A 13,482-nucleotide genomic window follows, 5' to 3' on the forward strand; every position below is an offset into this window, starting at 1 on the left:
TTGGGCAAGTCACGTGCCGTCGAGGAGCTGATAGCCATCTTCGCAAAAGCGAACAACCGCAACCCTCCATTTCTGCAAATACAGGAGTGGTGACAGCCCGCAAAGGATGCGACTGCAATTTTATCAGATTATTCATATCGGCGGAGTCCCCCGGGAGTCCTCCTGCCATCCACCCCTCGGTCCTTCTCAACAGGTGAGTGAGTACGGCGAAACTTTGTGTGAGAATTTTTCGGCCTTTCCCGATTCTGCTCCCCTCTCCATTTGTATCGAGTTACCTTGCTTCACCCGATTGGCGCTGTGATTTGTCGTTCCCGACAATTCTCATGAAATTAATTTAAAACGATGTGTCCAGGATGGATATCAGCTGAATTAAAACAATTAATCAAGATTCAGCTCATTTCTAGCCCAAATGTTAAGATTTAACAGCCATTTGTGGGTGCTGTTATAGGTTACAGAGTCTGTTAGTTTTTAGGGTGAAAGTACTTCTATTTAAATGAAATTAATAGAAAGAGGTTTTAAAAATAAAACAAGAGAGAACGCTATAGTCGAGTACCCCGACTATCTAGTGAGAGTGCGCAGGAGAGTCTTCCACACTGACAGTTGTTGGTGGTTTATGGGCGTTAAAGTGGGCGTGGCAAAAAGGTTTTTGGCAAATCGATAGAATTAGAAATAGACTAATACAAAAATGGAAAAATATCTAAACATTTCTCAAAAGTGTGGGCGTGTCAGCTTCCGGCGGTTTGTGGGCGTTAGAGTGGGCGCGGCAAAAAGTTTTTTGGTAAATCCATAAAAAATTATAAGACTAATACAATAATGAAAAAATATCAAAACATTTTTCAAAAGTGTGGGCGTAGCAGCTTTGGGCGGTTTGTGGACGTTAGAGTGGGCGTGGCAAAAAGTTTTTTGGTAAATTTATAGAAAATTACAAGACTAATACAAATATGAACAAAATATCAAAATATTTTTTAAAAGTGTGGGCGTGGCAGTTTTAGGCGGTTTGTGGGCGTTAGAGTGGGCGTGGCAACATGAATCGACAAACTTGCGCTGCGTCTATGTCCCTGGAGTCTGTATGCTTAGTTTTAACTTTCTAGCTTTAGTAGTTCCTGAGATCTCAGCGTTCATACGGACGGACAGACAGACGGACATGTCCAAATCTACTCGGCTATTAATCCTGATCAAGAATATATATACTTTATATGATCGGAAAAGCTTCCTTCTGCCTGTTACACACTTTTCAACGAATCTATTATAACCTTTTACTCTACGAGTAACGGGTATAACCAACTCTTTGTTAGTCAGCTATTTTATTTGTTAATTTCCGGCAACAGAATTATTATAATGAAAAAGCGCAAAATTTAATTATGTATATAAATCATTTTTATTGAGAAAACTTAGGCTACAGTAAACTCCTCCTTAAAAACAAGAAAATTAAATCAGTTAATTGTGCACTGGCTCTCAACCGCGAACACCCATCTAGATCTTGGGATCCTGGGGCGTGAGCTTGGCGATCTTCACGGACTCCTCCCAGATCTTGAGACCCTTCTCCTCGTCGAGGGCAGCGGCATTGAGAGTGGCCTCTTTGCAGTCCATGTAGTATTTTCCAGACACATTGGCCACCTCATCGGATGTGGCCAAGTAGATAGTGGTCTGGGCTCCGGCCTTGGTGGTCTTGAAGAATCCCTTGGTGATGGCCATCATGGGCAAGTTGAGGGGGAAGGGGACATTGCGCCAAATGCCCGAATCGATCATGCCGGGATGCAGGAAGTTCACCGTCACCTTGGTGCCCTCCAGCCTCTTGGCCAGCTCCCGGGCGAAGTAGATGTTTGCAAACTTGGACACGTAGTACAAGTAGGCAGCCGGGAAGGTGCCGATGGGGTTGAGCTTGGCCAGGTTAACCGAAGACAGGCGGTACAGCTCCGAGGCAACGATGACAATGCGAGCCGGCGCGCTCTTCTTCAGCACATCGATGAGCAGGTGCGTCAGCAGGAAGGGTCCGTAGTGGTTTGTGGCCATGGTCAGCTCCACGCCATCCTCACTCGTCTGTCCGCGGAAGGCCAGAGCCATGCCGGCATTGTGGATCAGCACATCGATCTTGGGCTCGGTCTTCACAATGTCAGCGGCGAACTCGCGGACGGACTTCTGGGAGCCCAGATCCAGTTTCTTGACTAGGATCTTGTTGTTCTGCGTCTCCTTGACAATTTCATCTGTGGAAAATTTACAATTAATTACAAAATTCGATTTAACTTATTTTAATTCATCGTGTTTAATACAACCCCATCAAATTTTTACATACTTTCAATAAAATATTTTAAACACTTAAATATTTTATTAAAATTATTTTTTTAATAGTTACAAGTCGTGAGAAGTTTTTGCTTGAGTCTGTTTTCTACTGTGATGATGGCAGTTTGGCACTGGATAAAACCTGTTCTCAATTTGCATCCTACCAAGTGCTTGTCATGACCTTGTAGGTAATTTAGCCCACTTACCCTTTACTGCATTGGCGGTCTCCAGGTTCCTGCAGGCCATGATGATGCGGGCTCCACGTCCTGCCAGATCCTTGGCCGTCTCCTTGCCAATTCCGCTGTTGGCACCTGTGATAATAACTGTCTTGCCCTCCATCTTTGTCTGTAATCAATGTCGGAGGCTAATCATTTAATACGGGCCCGCGATCGAATATAGGTCGAGGGCGGTTCGGAAACATGTTTACAATAGTAATTAGTAGGCGCTCGGTCACAGTCCCAGTAATCGCAGCTCATCTGGACGGAAGCTACGAGTATCTTAGTTTTCAGACCTATTAACGGGTCGCTTAATTGCCATTCGAGAGCTGAGAGCTTTCTGTGAATCAGAGGTAAGCGATCTCCCAGATTGTAACCGAGATACTGAAGCTTAGATGTTTTGTGGGATCCGGACAACGATCGGTCAGGTGGTAATCGTACCGCAGAGATTTGACGTAGCGCGCCTCTCGGAAGATATCTAATTAAATCTGTAATTAAGTCGACGCGTCACAACTGCCCAGTGTAATAACAAGATTGAGGAACGTTAAGTTTTCCTAGCGGTGATTTCATATATAGTTAAAAGATTTCCATAGTCGGAATGTTCGACATGCTACAGAATCGCTTTAATTTGATGGGGTTTTTCCAGATATACCTTATTACAGAGGGGGAAGCTGGACGCTTTTCAATTATGGATCGGTAATGTTTATCTGAATAGTTCGCATTCATATGAATATACTATTTCTAAAAGTTCTGGCCTATTATAAGGCTAATTCGAATTGAATATTGTTTTAGTAAACTATTCGATTTTTTAGAGGTACACATATACCATCATTGGCATGTATGGGGCGAGCCCATCTACCAGATCTAAAAAGAATGCGCAGCGGAAGTGGGAGCAACAGCCATATAAAGTGCGAAATATTCGAGTCGTGTCGCGATAGTGAACATTGGGGAACATTGGGCTTAATTTTTGGGTATCATGGTTACTAAGCTTGGGTGTCTAGCAATTGGGGGAGGTGCGTTCGTTACCTCGGTGAAACATCGTCCTGCCGTGATGCGCAGATAAAACCGAATGCTCATCAGGGTGGCCACTATGGCGGCCACTGAAGTCATGAGGAAGATGTCGCGCACATAGTGCTCGGTCGACAGCCAACCGAAGATGAAACCCATCCTACAAATATTATATACGTGTATATTATATACGTGTATATCGGTGTCAACATGCAAATCAGATTATATAATGTCCGAGGCTGCGAAAGCCAGACGATTGTCTTAGGGCATAACGAAACGAGTTTGGTTTTGGATTTTGGGTTTTTGGTTTTGGGTTTTGGAGTTTCGTGGTTTGGGGATATCGGTTAGTCGGCGAAGGTTTTCACAACTCCAATCGTTTATCAGTGGCTGTCAATAAATCGATTTCAGAAAGTGTTGAGAAAACGTACACTTTCACTTCCACACATGTGCGTAATTATGGCTATTATGATGAAACGCCGAAAAATAACACTCAACCAAGTTCATTGACAGCCCAAAAGAAAGAAGGTTAAGCAAGAAAGAAAGTCTGAAGTTTCATGGCGCTTAGAGTTTCTGGTTTTTTCTCCTTTTTTCTGTTTTTTCATTTCTGTTTTTTTCTTCGCTGTCCACGTCACAAAGATTTCCAAGAGCTTTCCTCAAGACTCGAAGACTGGCTCTGGTTACGCTTGCATGCACCATTTAAGAACCCCCAACCCCGCCCTGCAATGCAGTCTCGAAAAGAAGATCTACATATATGAAAAAGTCTAGACCCGACACGTTTTCGGATTTTGTTCCCCAACTCTTACAAGTCAAAGACCACATAATAGTGCAAACTCACCTGTTTTGGCTTTTGGCTGTTGGCTGGTCTATAATTTATTCCAACTTCTGCTGGCCTGCACTTTGTACTATATCTGCGCTGCGAATTGGAATCGGAATCGCTGGATCCAAAAGCAAGTGCCACAACCTTCGCCTTGAACGACTGCTCGGAGACTGAAGTCGGAATTCCGATTATAAAGCCGAGGCTGCGGAGAATGCGCGATCGTCTCCACCGGTTTGGTATTGCCGTGGTCTCGCGGTGATTTTTGTTATGGCACTTTTAGCCATGGTAACAGGTTAGCCGCTTTCTGGTCTCCTCTTTGGGACCGTCTTCATGATCGGTTTACTCGCGACGAAAGAGCGAGCACAGAGGGAGAAAATCTAGTTACCAACAGTAAGAGAAAGGTCTGGGGTGTGGGTTCCAAGAAAGTGTGTCGTCTAGTAAAGCCACCTGTCGGGGGCTTCCCAAAGCTACCCGCAAGTTATGCGGCTGTGGAAAATAATGGCCAGCAATTCACTTTTACAATAACCAAGTTTTTATTACTATATGAAGTACTACATGGAGCCATAAAAAGTTGGATTCACTAGTGCTCTTTAAAAAATCACATGCAAAGATAGCTATATCAACTACGGTTAAGGGATAGTTAGATCAATTAACAATATAATTAAGAACATAATTAGATAATAACAATACTTAACGGAGATACCATTGATATATATCTAAAATATATATTTATTTAAATTGCCTAGAGTTCCAATTGAATTAGCATTGTACTTAGAACTTTTATGTATTTAGTATGCGAGAGAGAGCTCTAATAAATAACTACTGCAATATTTGTAAATCCATTTTATTATATAGATGACATTTGCACAAGTACAATACAGAAAGCTCAAAAATCTATCACAAGCTTAATCCAAGCCCATCTAGTTCGTTGCCTAAGTCCTGTGTATTGTTTATTTGAAAAAGACAATTCCGCTAGAATTATCGCTCAAATATAATTCCTTTAAACAGAGTAATGATTGAACATAAATACATATTTACATTAGGTTTTAATGGGGACAGTTTAAACAAGTTCATATCGTAAGACAAACGATCCTACTTCTCGATGCTGTTTTGTCGGCGGGGTCTTGGGGTTTTCGCATCCGTTTCCAAGTGCTTGGTTAAGGTGTTGTACCACTCGTTCATGTGGTTGGATATGATGTTAATGAAGCGAGATACCTTCGACTTCACAGTGCTAACGAGACTTTCGGAAAGGGTAGTCAGACTGCGAGCCTTACTAGAAGCCTGCGAGCTCTTGCTGCTGATCCTCATAATCTTGGATTCCTTTTCCTCCTTGGGTTGGCTGGCATCCTTCTCTGCATCGTGATCCACCTTGTACTCGTAGAAGGTGTACCTTCCCAGGGGCATCATCTCATCGCGATCTGCCTTGTCTATGGCATTGGAGGGCATTTCATCCAGGGAATTAGAGTTAGATATGGCGCGACGCCTTCTCATAGCTGGTAAGTCCCACCAGGAGGTGATACCTTCATCGGCTGGCTTCTGAGGTAGTTTTGAATGAAGAGTGGCCTTCTGCCCGCCAAAAAGGTCCTGTGGGAGGGACTTTCTACCGATGTTTCTCGACTCCAGCGAACTTTCCCGCATGCCCTCATCTCCTAGAGAAAACTCGTGTTCGTGCTCGTTAATGTGGCTGAGGAAATGCTTTCCGAGCTCTTTTTGGGCCTGCAAAAAATCGTTGGCCCCGTGACCTAGCTTGGAGTGACGTCTTCTGGCACTTGGCACCGGTTGCACATCTTCTTCGGGCTCTTCGGCAGACTGGGTTTTTTGGGACAGACCACCCTTGGCCATGGTAGCCTTGCTGGAGAAGGGTTCTGGAAATAGCAGTGAATTCAATGTGGCTCCCAGATTTAATCGCATATTTTGCTTGGGAGCCGGTAGAGCCTCAAAGAATTCCGTGGGGAGAAGACGCATCTTGGGACGTCCTTCTGTTTGCTCCGGTTCCTGCTCGTTTTCATCCTCCTTGTCCTCTCTTTGAATGATCTTCAGCTGGCTCTTCGACTTGGTCCTGCGCTTCTTTGGTACCTCCCGCTCGACTTCCTCTTCGTTTTCCACCTCCCCATCCACACTCTCGATGCGCTTCAGGTGGACATCGCCCTTTGGAAGCCGTGTATAAGTGGGAGTTTCCTCAGATTTTTCTCCAATGCGCTTGAAGAACTTCTCCTCATCGAACTCATCAAAGTCGAAAAGGGGCTTGTTCTTCTTTTCCGGTTTCCGGATCTCAGTAATCTTCTTGGTCAATGCTGTCCTCTTACCCTGGCGATTGTAGAAGAAGGGCCCGGAATAGCTGGATGTGTCGCGTCTCTCCCGCTTTTTGCCCATGTCACGGGTTTGCTCGAGTACGTGATACAGCCAGGCCAACGCTTTATGAGGTTTAATCGACTGATCTTTGGCCTTGTCCGCTACATCGCCCACATCCCTTTTCAGCAGACTGTCATCTTTGAAGTGGTCCAGTAGTCGATCTAGAAGGGTCTGTGGCGTTTCCTCCTTATCAATGACAAATCTCCTATTGCGATTAATGGAACTCTGCACCGATCCTCGGGTAACCGCAGTTTCCTCGATCAACCGCTGGAGTAACCGATCCGCGGAGCTATAGCGGGATGATCGGCGCTTCTCCTTTGAGGACTCCCCACTCGAATCGCCTGCTTCGATCTCCGTGAACTGGCAATGTTCCAGATTGACATCGGGCAATACCCAGAAACTCACAGCCATGCTAGGCGTGATCAGTTGCAGTGGCTTTGTCGGATCGATGGGTTTGATCAAGGGCCGCAAAGTGGTGTTCAAGTGCAAACGGACGTTATTCAGCTGGACCCTTTGATCAAGCCCAGTCAGCACATACTGCCAAATCTCGCTACTGCTCAAACTACTGGTACTCTTCACCGTAATCGTTGTTGGCTGTTCCTCAGTATTGACCACCATGAAAGCCAATCCTCCGGACACGTCATTTGCACAATGGGTATACAGCTTGTTGCTCGGAGCAAAGGCATTCAGAGGTCGGGCTGGGAACACCCTTGATCCCATGACCTTCTTGAACAGAGCAGTTACATACAGACTGAAGTTGGGTCGCTCGAAGTCCACCAGGTTCATCCGCTTAAAGATCACATCGAATCCACCGGCGGCTGCATCTCCCATAGTTTGTGCCCACCGCAAGGCATCCGTGGTCTCGTCGCCCACCAATCTCTGCGAGGATCGCTCCTCCGGCAAGGTCAGCCACAAGGGAACCCGCTGTTGCTGAAGGGTTCGCAGGGCAGGATCGCTGTCGTACAAGTAGCTCCCCAAACTGGATTTGGGCAGCATGTTTGCGGGTCTACAGTTAGAACAAAATAATATTTTATAATTGGTTATAATATATTGATAGATCTTGGTTTTGATTTCTTACAACCTTAAGTTCTTTTAAATTGTAAAGTAGAACATCCACTCAGTTGAATCACTCTACTTACTGCGCCCATCCAAAAGCCGTATTCAGATCCTTGGACATATCAACGTATCTCTTGGTTTCATCAGCACTGCTTCCAGCTGAGATGTCCGCTCCCATCAGTCGCCAGTCGTCCACATAGGGCTTGAAAGTGTCCGTCATCAGTTTGAGCGTTCGAAGTTCCTGGACGTAGTCCTTGGCCCTGGAGGTGCCAAAGTCTGTCCCCAGCTGCCAGATACAGTCCGTGATGCCAACCATATAGGAAGTGTTTAGGATCTTTAGTGTATGCATGGAGTCCCACTCATCGGGGGCATAAGGAACCGGAATGATCATGGTCCAGTTTACGGCCCTTTAAAGAATAATGCCCAATGATCAGAAAAGGGAGAGTTGCATTTACCTCCAACTTACCGCGACCACCGATTAAAACCCTTCCAAATTATCTTGGTGGGATTTCGCAGCTTAGTTGGCGCATTACTGGCGAAGTAAAAATCTCCCACGAACTTGATGTGCGCATCTCCCAGCAGATTGGCCAAATTGGTCACCGCCTTGCGATTCTTACCATCCAGGGCATCGTACAGATCCTCCGGACGAACGGCGAAGCTGACAAACTTTTCGTTAACATCGTTGTAAGGACGATTCACATGGAGCTGAACCAGGGTATCCGCAAAACACACTACCGCCAGGCCCAAAAGAACCAAACACAAATGCCACATGCTTTAATCCAGTATCAAGAATAGAAAGACCAAGACCGGAGACCTGCCCGTTGCTCGATGGCTCCACAACTGACCGGAGTTCCACAGTGACTACCTCTAAATAAACTCCCCACTCGAACACTTCCACCTGATTTTGCTGCTCTTCGCAAGAATTTTCCGCTGAGCGCTGCCCTCAATATGATGACCTTCTTGCGATGCACCACCATCGTAACCCAAACTCACATACAAGTGGGCCGTGGCTTGGAATGCCGTGTTTATCAATGAACCATGAGATGACCCATAAAGGTTGGGGTAAGTCTGCAGAGGGCATATTCTTCGGTATCTCCGCTTACGGTCACGGTTTGTTAGAACTTAGAACGTAACTTGTGCCGTTTACATCAAGAAAACTCTTACTCATTTTCAATAAGCAAGGTTTTTCACACAAAGTTTAGTGTTACAAACCATTTTTTAAAGCAAACCTCGTTAATACTTTGGGAGGTTGAATCATTCGTAGAATTCTATAAACTCATGGAGTAAAAGGGTATACTGTAGGAGCGTATACTGTAGAAGGAAAATATACATATTCCTGATAAGAATCACTAGACTCTAACGGCAATCTAGCAATTGTAGATTTTGTAGCTATTAAAGTTATAGAAACCGTCTACTCAAAATATTAAAGTGGTAATTTCTGAAGTTAAGTATTGCTTAAAATTTCTGTCCCTTTTTTCGAATGATTGAGTTTGATTTTTGAGTTTCGGTGTTTTTGATTCGTACACAGATATTTATAAATGTTGTACATTTAAATAGCGCGCTCATCAATAGATCCATCACCAATCACCAATCAGATTGTAGAAAGTTAAGTAGTTGCTATCGTCATCGATATATTTGTTTTTTCCAACACTAGTTGGTCCGCCATTTTGTACGTCAGACCAAAAATTCCGCCAGAGCTTGAATATAATTGCAAATATTAGCATTAATAAGCATATAAGTAATGGCTAGTAACACTAATGAAAATAATGAAGACCCCAAAAGTGAGGTGCCACCTGAGGAAGATGACCAAATGACAGCATACGTGGAAAAATATGTGACCCGAATGGCAAGTTAAAGCGGGAAGAATTTTAATTTAATTTTTAAATGCATTTTGATATTATTGTAGTGCTACGGTAATGATCTCCGTACCACCCTGACCGTTGAAAAGAACAAGAAAGTCGATGTGTTGATCGCTAAGAAGTACACCGCTTTGAACTACTTGACCCATGTCGACAATCCCCAAAATCTTGTTGCCAACCTCCAGTTTTTGCACTCCAGGAACGCAAATATGCTGAAAGGTCTCTATCAGGTGGTCAACGCCAAAAGGAACGCATTTCAGGCCTACGATGTCTACTGCAAGAAGGCTATCAGGGTCAAGGCTGACATGCAGAAGCAGAGGAAATGCTTCGATGAGTTCACCGGGATGGTATGTAATCTTTGCCAGGAAGAAACCTTTTCCAGAAACCCTAGCTACCTTACTTGCAATAGGCAATTTAGAGTCTGCTCCCTAAAGGTGTGTGAGAGTCTATCCAAACTGATTTCGATTTCAGAACTATCACGATCTAAAGAAGATCATTCTAAACTCTACGAAAGAGGTGCAAGAAATCCGCGAGAAGACGGCTTTAAAATCCGTAGAGCTGAAGAAGAAGCGAGAACTCATTAGGGCTAGCCAGAAGTCAATGAATAATGACATCCGTGTTCTAAGTCAGATCGAACGAGACGCCATGTGAGTAACTACTATTAGTAGTAAAAGTTCAACAATATGAAGTTTTTAATATTCATTTAACTTGTTTTGCATTTTATTTGTTTAGTTTTTAGTTTATTAGTATAAATGTTTTGTATTTTTCTCCAGGGAAATTATCGAGGATTTAAAATCAAAAATTTTTGCAATGCAAGTCCAGCAAAAGGCAAATAACATTTGAACAATCACCAAAAATACATTGGATTGATTGAGGCTCTCAATCAAAAATACCTCATCTTCTAATAAATAATTGTGGAAATCCTTAAATATCTTTTGCGTTGCACAAAGTATTTGATGAAAAGTACTTCAAAGAATTTTGTAATGCTTTTTTAATAAAACCTTCATTAACTAGGAACTATGGCTTTCCTGATGATTCTAATCATCTTCGACGACGATCAAAATATCCTTGAAGCAGAAGGGCGTGAACGGATATCCGTTTCCAACATAGAACTTGCTCATAAACTCCACCCAATGCAAACGCAAAGTATGCAGGAAGGCGGAGAGACCCTCCATCATCACCATGATAGCGATGGTGAAGAACTCCCAAACGGCGAAGATGAAAAACAGCCCAATGGCGCCCGCGTAGCCGTTCATCTGAAGTCCCATCGCCAGCACCATGGTCCACAGCACCTCCGAGAGCTCTGAAATAAGATCCCAATTAAGTAGCAAATCAAGTACGGTCATGGCATATTCTTACGGGCATGGGCCAAAGACAAAGCCCAGAGACGAAGATATGAGGCCGTGTGGGAGATGGTACTGAGGATATACTCGATTGTGTGGATGGCCTGGTGGATCCAGATCTCGCTCATCGGCTCGTCATCCTCCTCGCTGTGTCCTCCAGACTCGTGGGACTCGGCAACCTCAGTGATGATGATCTCCTTGCCAGTGGTCACCTCAATCTTCTCTACGATCTCGTCCACCTCCACCACTGGTACAGCAGGCTGGAAGGTGGATTTATTATTAGGCAATTGGCTAATTATTCCAATCCCAAAAACGTACCCTGTTGCGGCGTTGGTATTTAATGTATAGAGGTTTACCAAGCAGAATCCAGGGAATGCAAAGAAGCGCCACCACTAGGAAGATCATCTCCAGGGTTTTTTGAATTGGGAACATGTTGACATCACAGCCCGGCAAGGCCGTCTCCGTCTTGAAGAGCACCATGTCGATGAACATAATCAGGACAGAGGGCGCACATCCAGGGGTGTCGGCCTCCACATCTGTGGTTGGACTGTACTTGACCCACTTGTAGAACATCATGAAGCACATGTAGCCGAACATGAGGAGCAGGAAGAGAACCTGGGGCACGAACTGCAGGATGATGTAGGCGTATTTCTTGAAGAATACAAAATTCTCCACCGACATGCACACGCCAAAGACCATATGCAGCACTCCAAAGATGATCGACAGCTTCATCTTGTAGGTGTTTAGGAAGATGATCTTGTTAGAGGCCGACTGCCAAATGGGATCGATGCCCATTGGGTAAACACCGCGTGTGGCTACCGAGGGATTCAGCTGTAGCGTGGGATTGGTCAGCACAGTGGTTCGGTTGAACACATTGACCCAGCGCGTGCCAAAAACATTAATCGATTTGGAAAATATGTCGTTATAGTGGAATCCAGTGTACATAGCGAATAGACCCATCAGCATGATAATATATCGTCCGGCGAAAAATATAGTCCAGATCTCGCCACCTCGCTTCTTGGACAATCGCTTTTCGTCAATCACCATCCACAAGCCCAGAAGGAAGAGGATTGTTCCGTGGCCCATATCTCCGAACATCACCGCAAACAAGAAGGGGAATGTGATGCAGGTGTACAGACCCGGGTTCACCTCCCGGTATCCAGCGATTCCATAGGCATCAATCAAATTTTGGAAACCTCGTGTAAACTTATTGGTTCGAAAGTGGGTTGGTGGCTCCTTCTTGGTGTCTAATACGTTGATAAAGGAAGGCACAGTGCTGCCCACACTGGCTGATCCTGCAGCCAGAGCGACCTCCACCAGCTCCAGCTCCCTCTTGGGCACCCAACCTTCGCCAATCAAGCACTTGCTGCCCAGATCCACGTTGAAAAGATTCAACGTGTGGTAGATGCCCTTCATCTTCTTGACCATGGCACTCCAGGTGGGAAGCTGTTTCAATGCAGCCTGCAGAACGCAGGTCCGGTGGTCACTCGACTGGTTAATGATAACCTGTAGGTCCTCCAATCGCGTCCGCACATTCTTAACCATCTCTTGGCGCTCAGAGTGTGAGCTGGGACAGGGATACATGTGGGCATGGAAACCAGTGCACACCTTGCGTATCCTGCCCTGCAACTGGTCACCCTGGAAGAAGACAACGAAGACGCTCTTGTGCAGCACATTGCCCGTCTTGGGATCCGTTAGGGCCACATCAACGTCGGATCGGCGAACAAAGACATTGCCCCGTGAAATTCGCCACAGCATTCGCTCGAAGGCGTACTCTCTCTCCCTGCTGATCACACCAGCCACAAATCCTAGGTGGCCATTGGACCTCTCGGGATCGCGGTGGGTGCCCATTTTATTCAGATCGAAGTTGTGCGACTCCTGGTCCGAAAAGAACTGATCGGTGCGCTCCAGTACCTGGATCATCTCGCTCAGCTCCAGGTAGCTGGTCTGCAGGTTCACATTGTTTGCAGCCAGCTCCAAGATCTCGGTCTCCGTTTTCTCTAGGTGCAACTCCAAATCAATAATCTCGCGTGGCTGCGGAGCCGGAGGGAAGTCGTCCATTAGGTCGAGCACCTCGTGACCCTCCTTGTTCAACTCGGCGGTTACGTAGCGGATGCGGCGCTCCAGTTCATCACATCGTCTTACCTCGCTAATAAATTTTCTCTGCTGGGCGTTTATTTTCGCGTTCAACTATTTGCAAGATGATAATAAAAGATTTCAGGATCATACAGTGGTCATATTTTAATATAGACACACATAACTATGGTATCACATTTATTTTAACCATCACGCATCACTTACATCACGGAACTGAACACATCCCACTTCGCCCAAGGCTGCAATGGTATCGTAGGCTGCCTCCGGCTGCAGATACATTTGCACCAAGGACATCACCTCGCTGCGGAAGATGCTGTTGCTCTCCTGATTGGACCACCACTTGGCCATGATAACTGATCCTGTTCTCCTTGCTCAGCCTAAAAGAATTCCGGAGTGCGCTCCTCACTTTTGGAGCGCAGCTGACGAACTGGTCGGTCTGGTCACTTGACTTGGAC

The 13,482-nt window shown here is 45.2% G+C and overlaps 4 protein-coding genes across 6 annotated transcripts; 1 reads left to right on the forward strand and 3 right to left on the reverse strand.

Moving 5' to 3' along the window:
• Nucleotides 1–1,354: 1,354 nt before the first annotated feature.
• LOC120453404 (retinol dehydrogenase 14) lies at nucleotides 1,355–4,502 on the reverse strand. Of its 3 annotated transcripts, XM_039638093.1 has the most exons (4): nucleotides 4,339–4,471; nucleotides 3,522–3,663; nucleotides 2,487–2,625; nucleotides 1,355–2,204 (listed from the first exon to the last, which is right to left on the reverse strand). In XM_039638093.1, the coding sequence occupies exons 2-4, from the start codon at nucleotides 3,660–3,662 to the stop codon at nucleotides 1,474–1,476; spliced, it is 1,011 nt and encodes a 336-aa protein (XP_039494027.1). In that variant the 5' UTR covers nucleotide 3,663; nucleotides 4,339–4,471; the 3' UTR covers nucleotides 1,355–1,473. The 3 variants fall into 3 exon arrangements, with proteins under 3 accessions (XP_039494027.1, XP_039494029.1, XP_039494028.1); XM_039638095.2 differs by lacking the exon at nucleotides 3,522–3,663 and having other exon boundaries at nucleotides 4,339–4,502; XM_039638094.2 differs by lacking the exon at nucleotides 3,522–3,663 and having other exon boundaries at nucleotides 2,487–2,644; nucleotides 4,339–4,467.
• A 646-nt stretch (nucleotides 4,503–5,148) lies between these two features.
• On the reverse strand, nucleotides 5,149–8,568 carry LOC120453190. The gene is made up of 3 exons (XM_039637756.2): nucleotides 8,195–8,568; nucleotides 7,812–8,135; nucleotides 5,149–7,678 (listed from the first exon to the last, which is right to left on the reverse strand). The coding sequence occupies exons 1-3, from the start codon at nucleotides 8,497–8,499 to the stop codon at nucleotides 5,413–5,415; spliced, it is 2,895 nt and encodes a 964-aa protein (XP_039493690.1). The 5' UTR covers nucleotides 8,500–8,568; the 3' UTR covers nucleotides 5,149–5,412.
• An 825-nt stretch (nucleotides 8,569–9,393) lies between these two features.
• LOC120452897 lies at nucleotides 9,394–10,604 on the forward strand. Its single transcript, XM_039637355.1, has 4 exons — nucleotides 9,394–9,574; nucleotides 9,635–9,934; nucleotides 10,059–10,234; nucleotides 10,361–10,604. The coding sequence occupies exons 1-4, from the start codon at nucleotides 9,470–9,472 to the stop codon at nucleotides 10,428–10,430; spliced, it is 651 nt and encodes a 216-aa protein (XP_039493289.1). The 5' UTR covers nucleotides 9,394–9,469; the 3' UTR covers nucleotides 10,431–10,604.
• LOC120452896 (V-type proton ATPase 116 kDa subunit a1) lies at nucleotides 10,561–13,465 on the reverse strand. Its single transcript, XM_039637354.1, has 4 exons — nucleotides 13,232–13,465; nucleotides 11,249–13,120; nucleotides 10,947–11,190; nucleotides 10,561–10,890 (listed from the first exon to the last, which is right to left on the reverse strand). Exons 1-4 carry the CDS (start codon nucleotides 13,373–13,375, stop codon nucleotides 10,625–10,627), a joined length of 2,526 nt encoding a protein of 841 aa, XP_039493288.1. The 5' UTR covers nucleotides 13,376–13,465; the 3' UTR covers nucleotides 10,561–10,624.
• Between the last annotated feature and the right edge of the window lie 17 nt (nucleotides 13,466–13,482).

Source organism: Drosophila santomea, chromosome 3R, assembly GCF_016746245.2.
Source record: "Drosophila santomea strain STO CAGO 1482 chromosome 3R, Prin_Dsan_1.1, whole genome shotgun sequence".
NCBI lineage: Eukaryota > Metazoa > Arthropoda > Insecta > Diptera > Drosophilidae > Drosophila > Drosophila santomea.

Bases quoted from the DNA above. Each gene is read 5' to 3' on its own strand.
- LOC120453404 (XM_039638093.1), bottom strand. From the start codon at position 3,662: ATGGGTTTCATCTTCGGTTGGCTGTCGACCGAGCACTATGTGCGCGAC. The intron at 2,626-3,521 runs GTAACGAACGCA...CATTGATTACAG, and splicing joins CAGGACGATGTTTCACCGAG to ACAAAGATGGAGGGCAAGAC. The intron at 2,205-2,486 runs GTAAGTGGGCTA...AATTTTCCACAG, and splicing joins GACCGCCAATGCAGTAAAGG to ATGAAATTGTCAAGGAGACG.
- LOC120452896 (XM_039637354.1), bottom strand. From the start codon at position 13,375: ATGGCCAAGTGGTGGTCCAATCAGGAGAGCAACAGCATCTTCCGCAGC. The intron at 13,121-13,231 runs GTAAGTGATGCG...TCTTGCAAATAG, and splicing joins GATGTGTTCAGTTCCGTGAT to TTGAACGCGAAAATAAACGC. The intron at 10,891-10,946 runs GTAAGAATATGC...ATCTTATTTCAG, and splicing joins TTTGTCTTTGGCCCATGCCC to AGCTCTCGGAGGTGCTGTGG.
- LOC120452897 (XM_039637355.1), top strand. From the start codon at position 9,470: ATGGCTAGTAACACTAATGAAAATAATGAAGACCCCAAAAGTGAGGTG. The intron at 9,575-9,634 runs GCAAGTTAAAGC...ATATTATTGTAG, and splicing joins AAAAATATGTGACCCGAATG to TGCTACGGTAATGATCTCCG. The intron at 10,235-10,360 runs GTGAGTAACTAC...ATTTTTCTCCAG, and splicing joins CAGATCGAACGAGACGCCAT to GGAAATTATCGAGGATTTAA.
- LOC120453190 (XM_039637756.2), bottom strand. From the start codon at position 8,499: ATGTGGCATTTGTGTTTGGTTCTTTTGGGCCTGGCGGTAGTGTGTTTT. The intron at 8,136-8,194 runs GTAAGTTGGAGG...TATTCTTTAAAG, and splicing joins GGTTTTAATCGGTGGTCGCG to GGCCGTAAACTGGACCATGA. The intron at 7,679-7,811 runs GTAAGTAGAGTG...TTCTAACTGTAG, and splicing joins ACGGCTTTTGGATGGGCGCA to ACCCGCAAACATGCTGCCCA.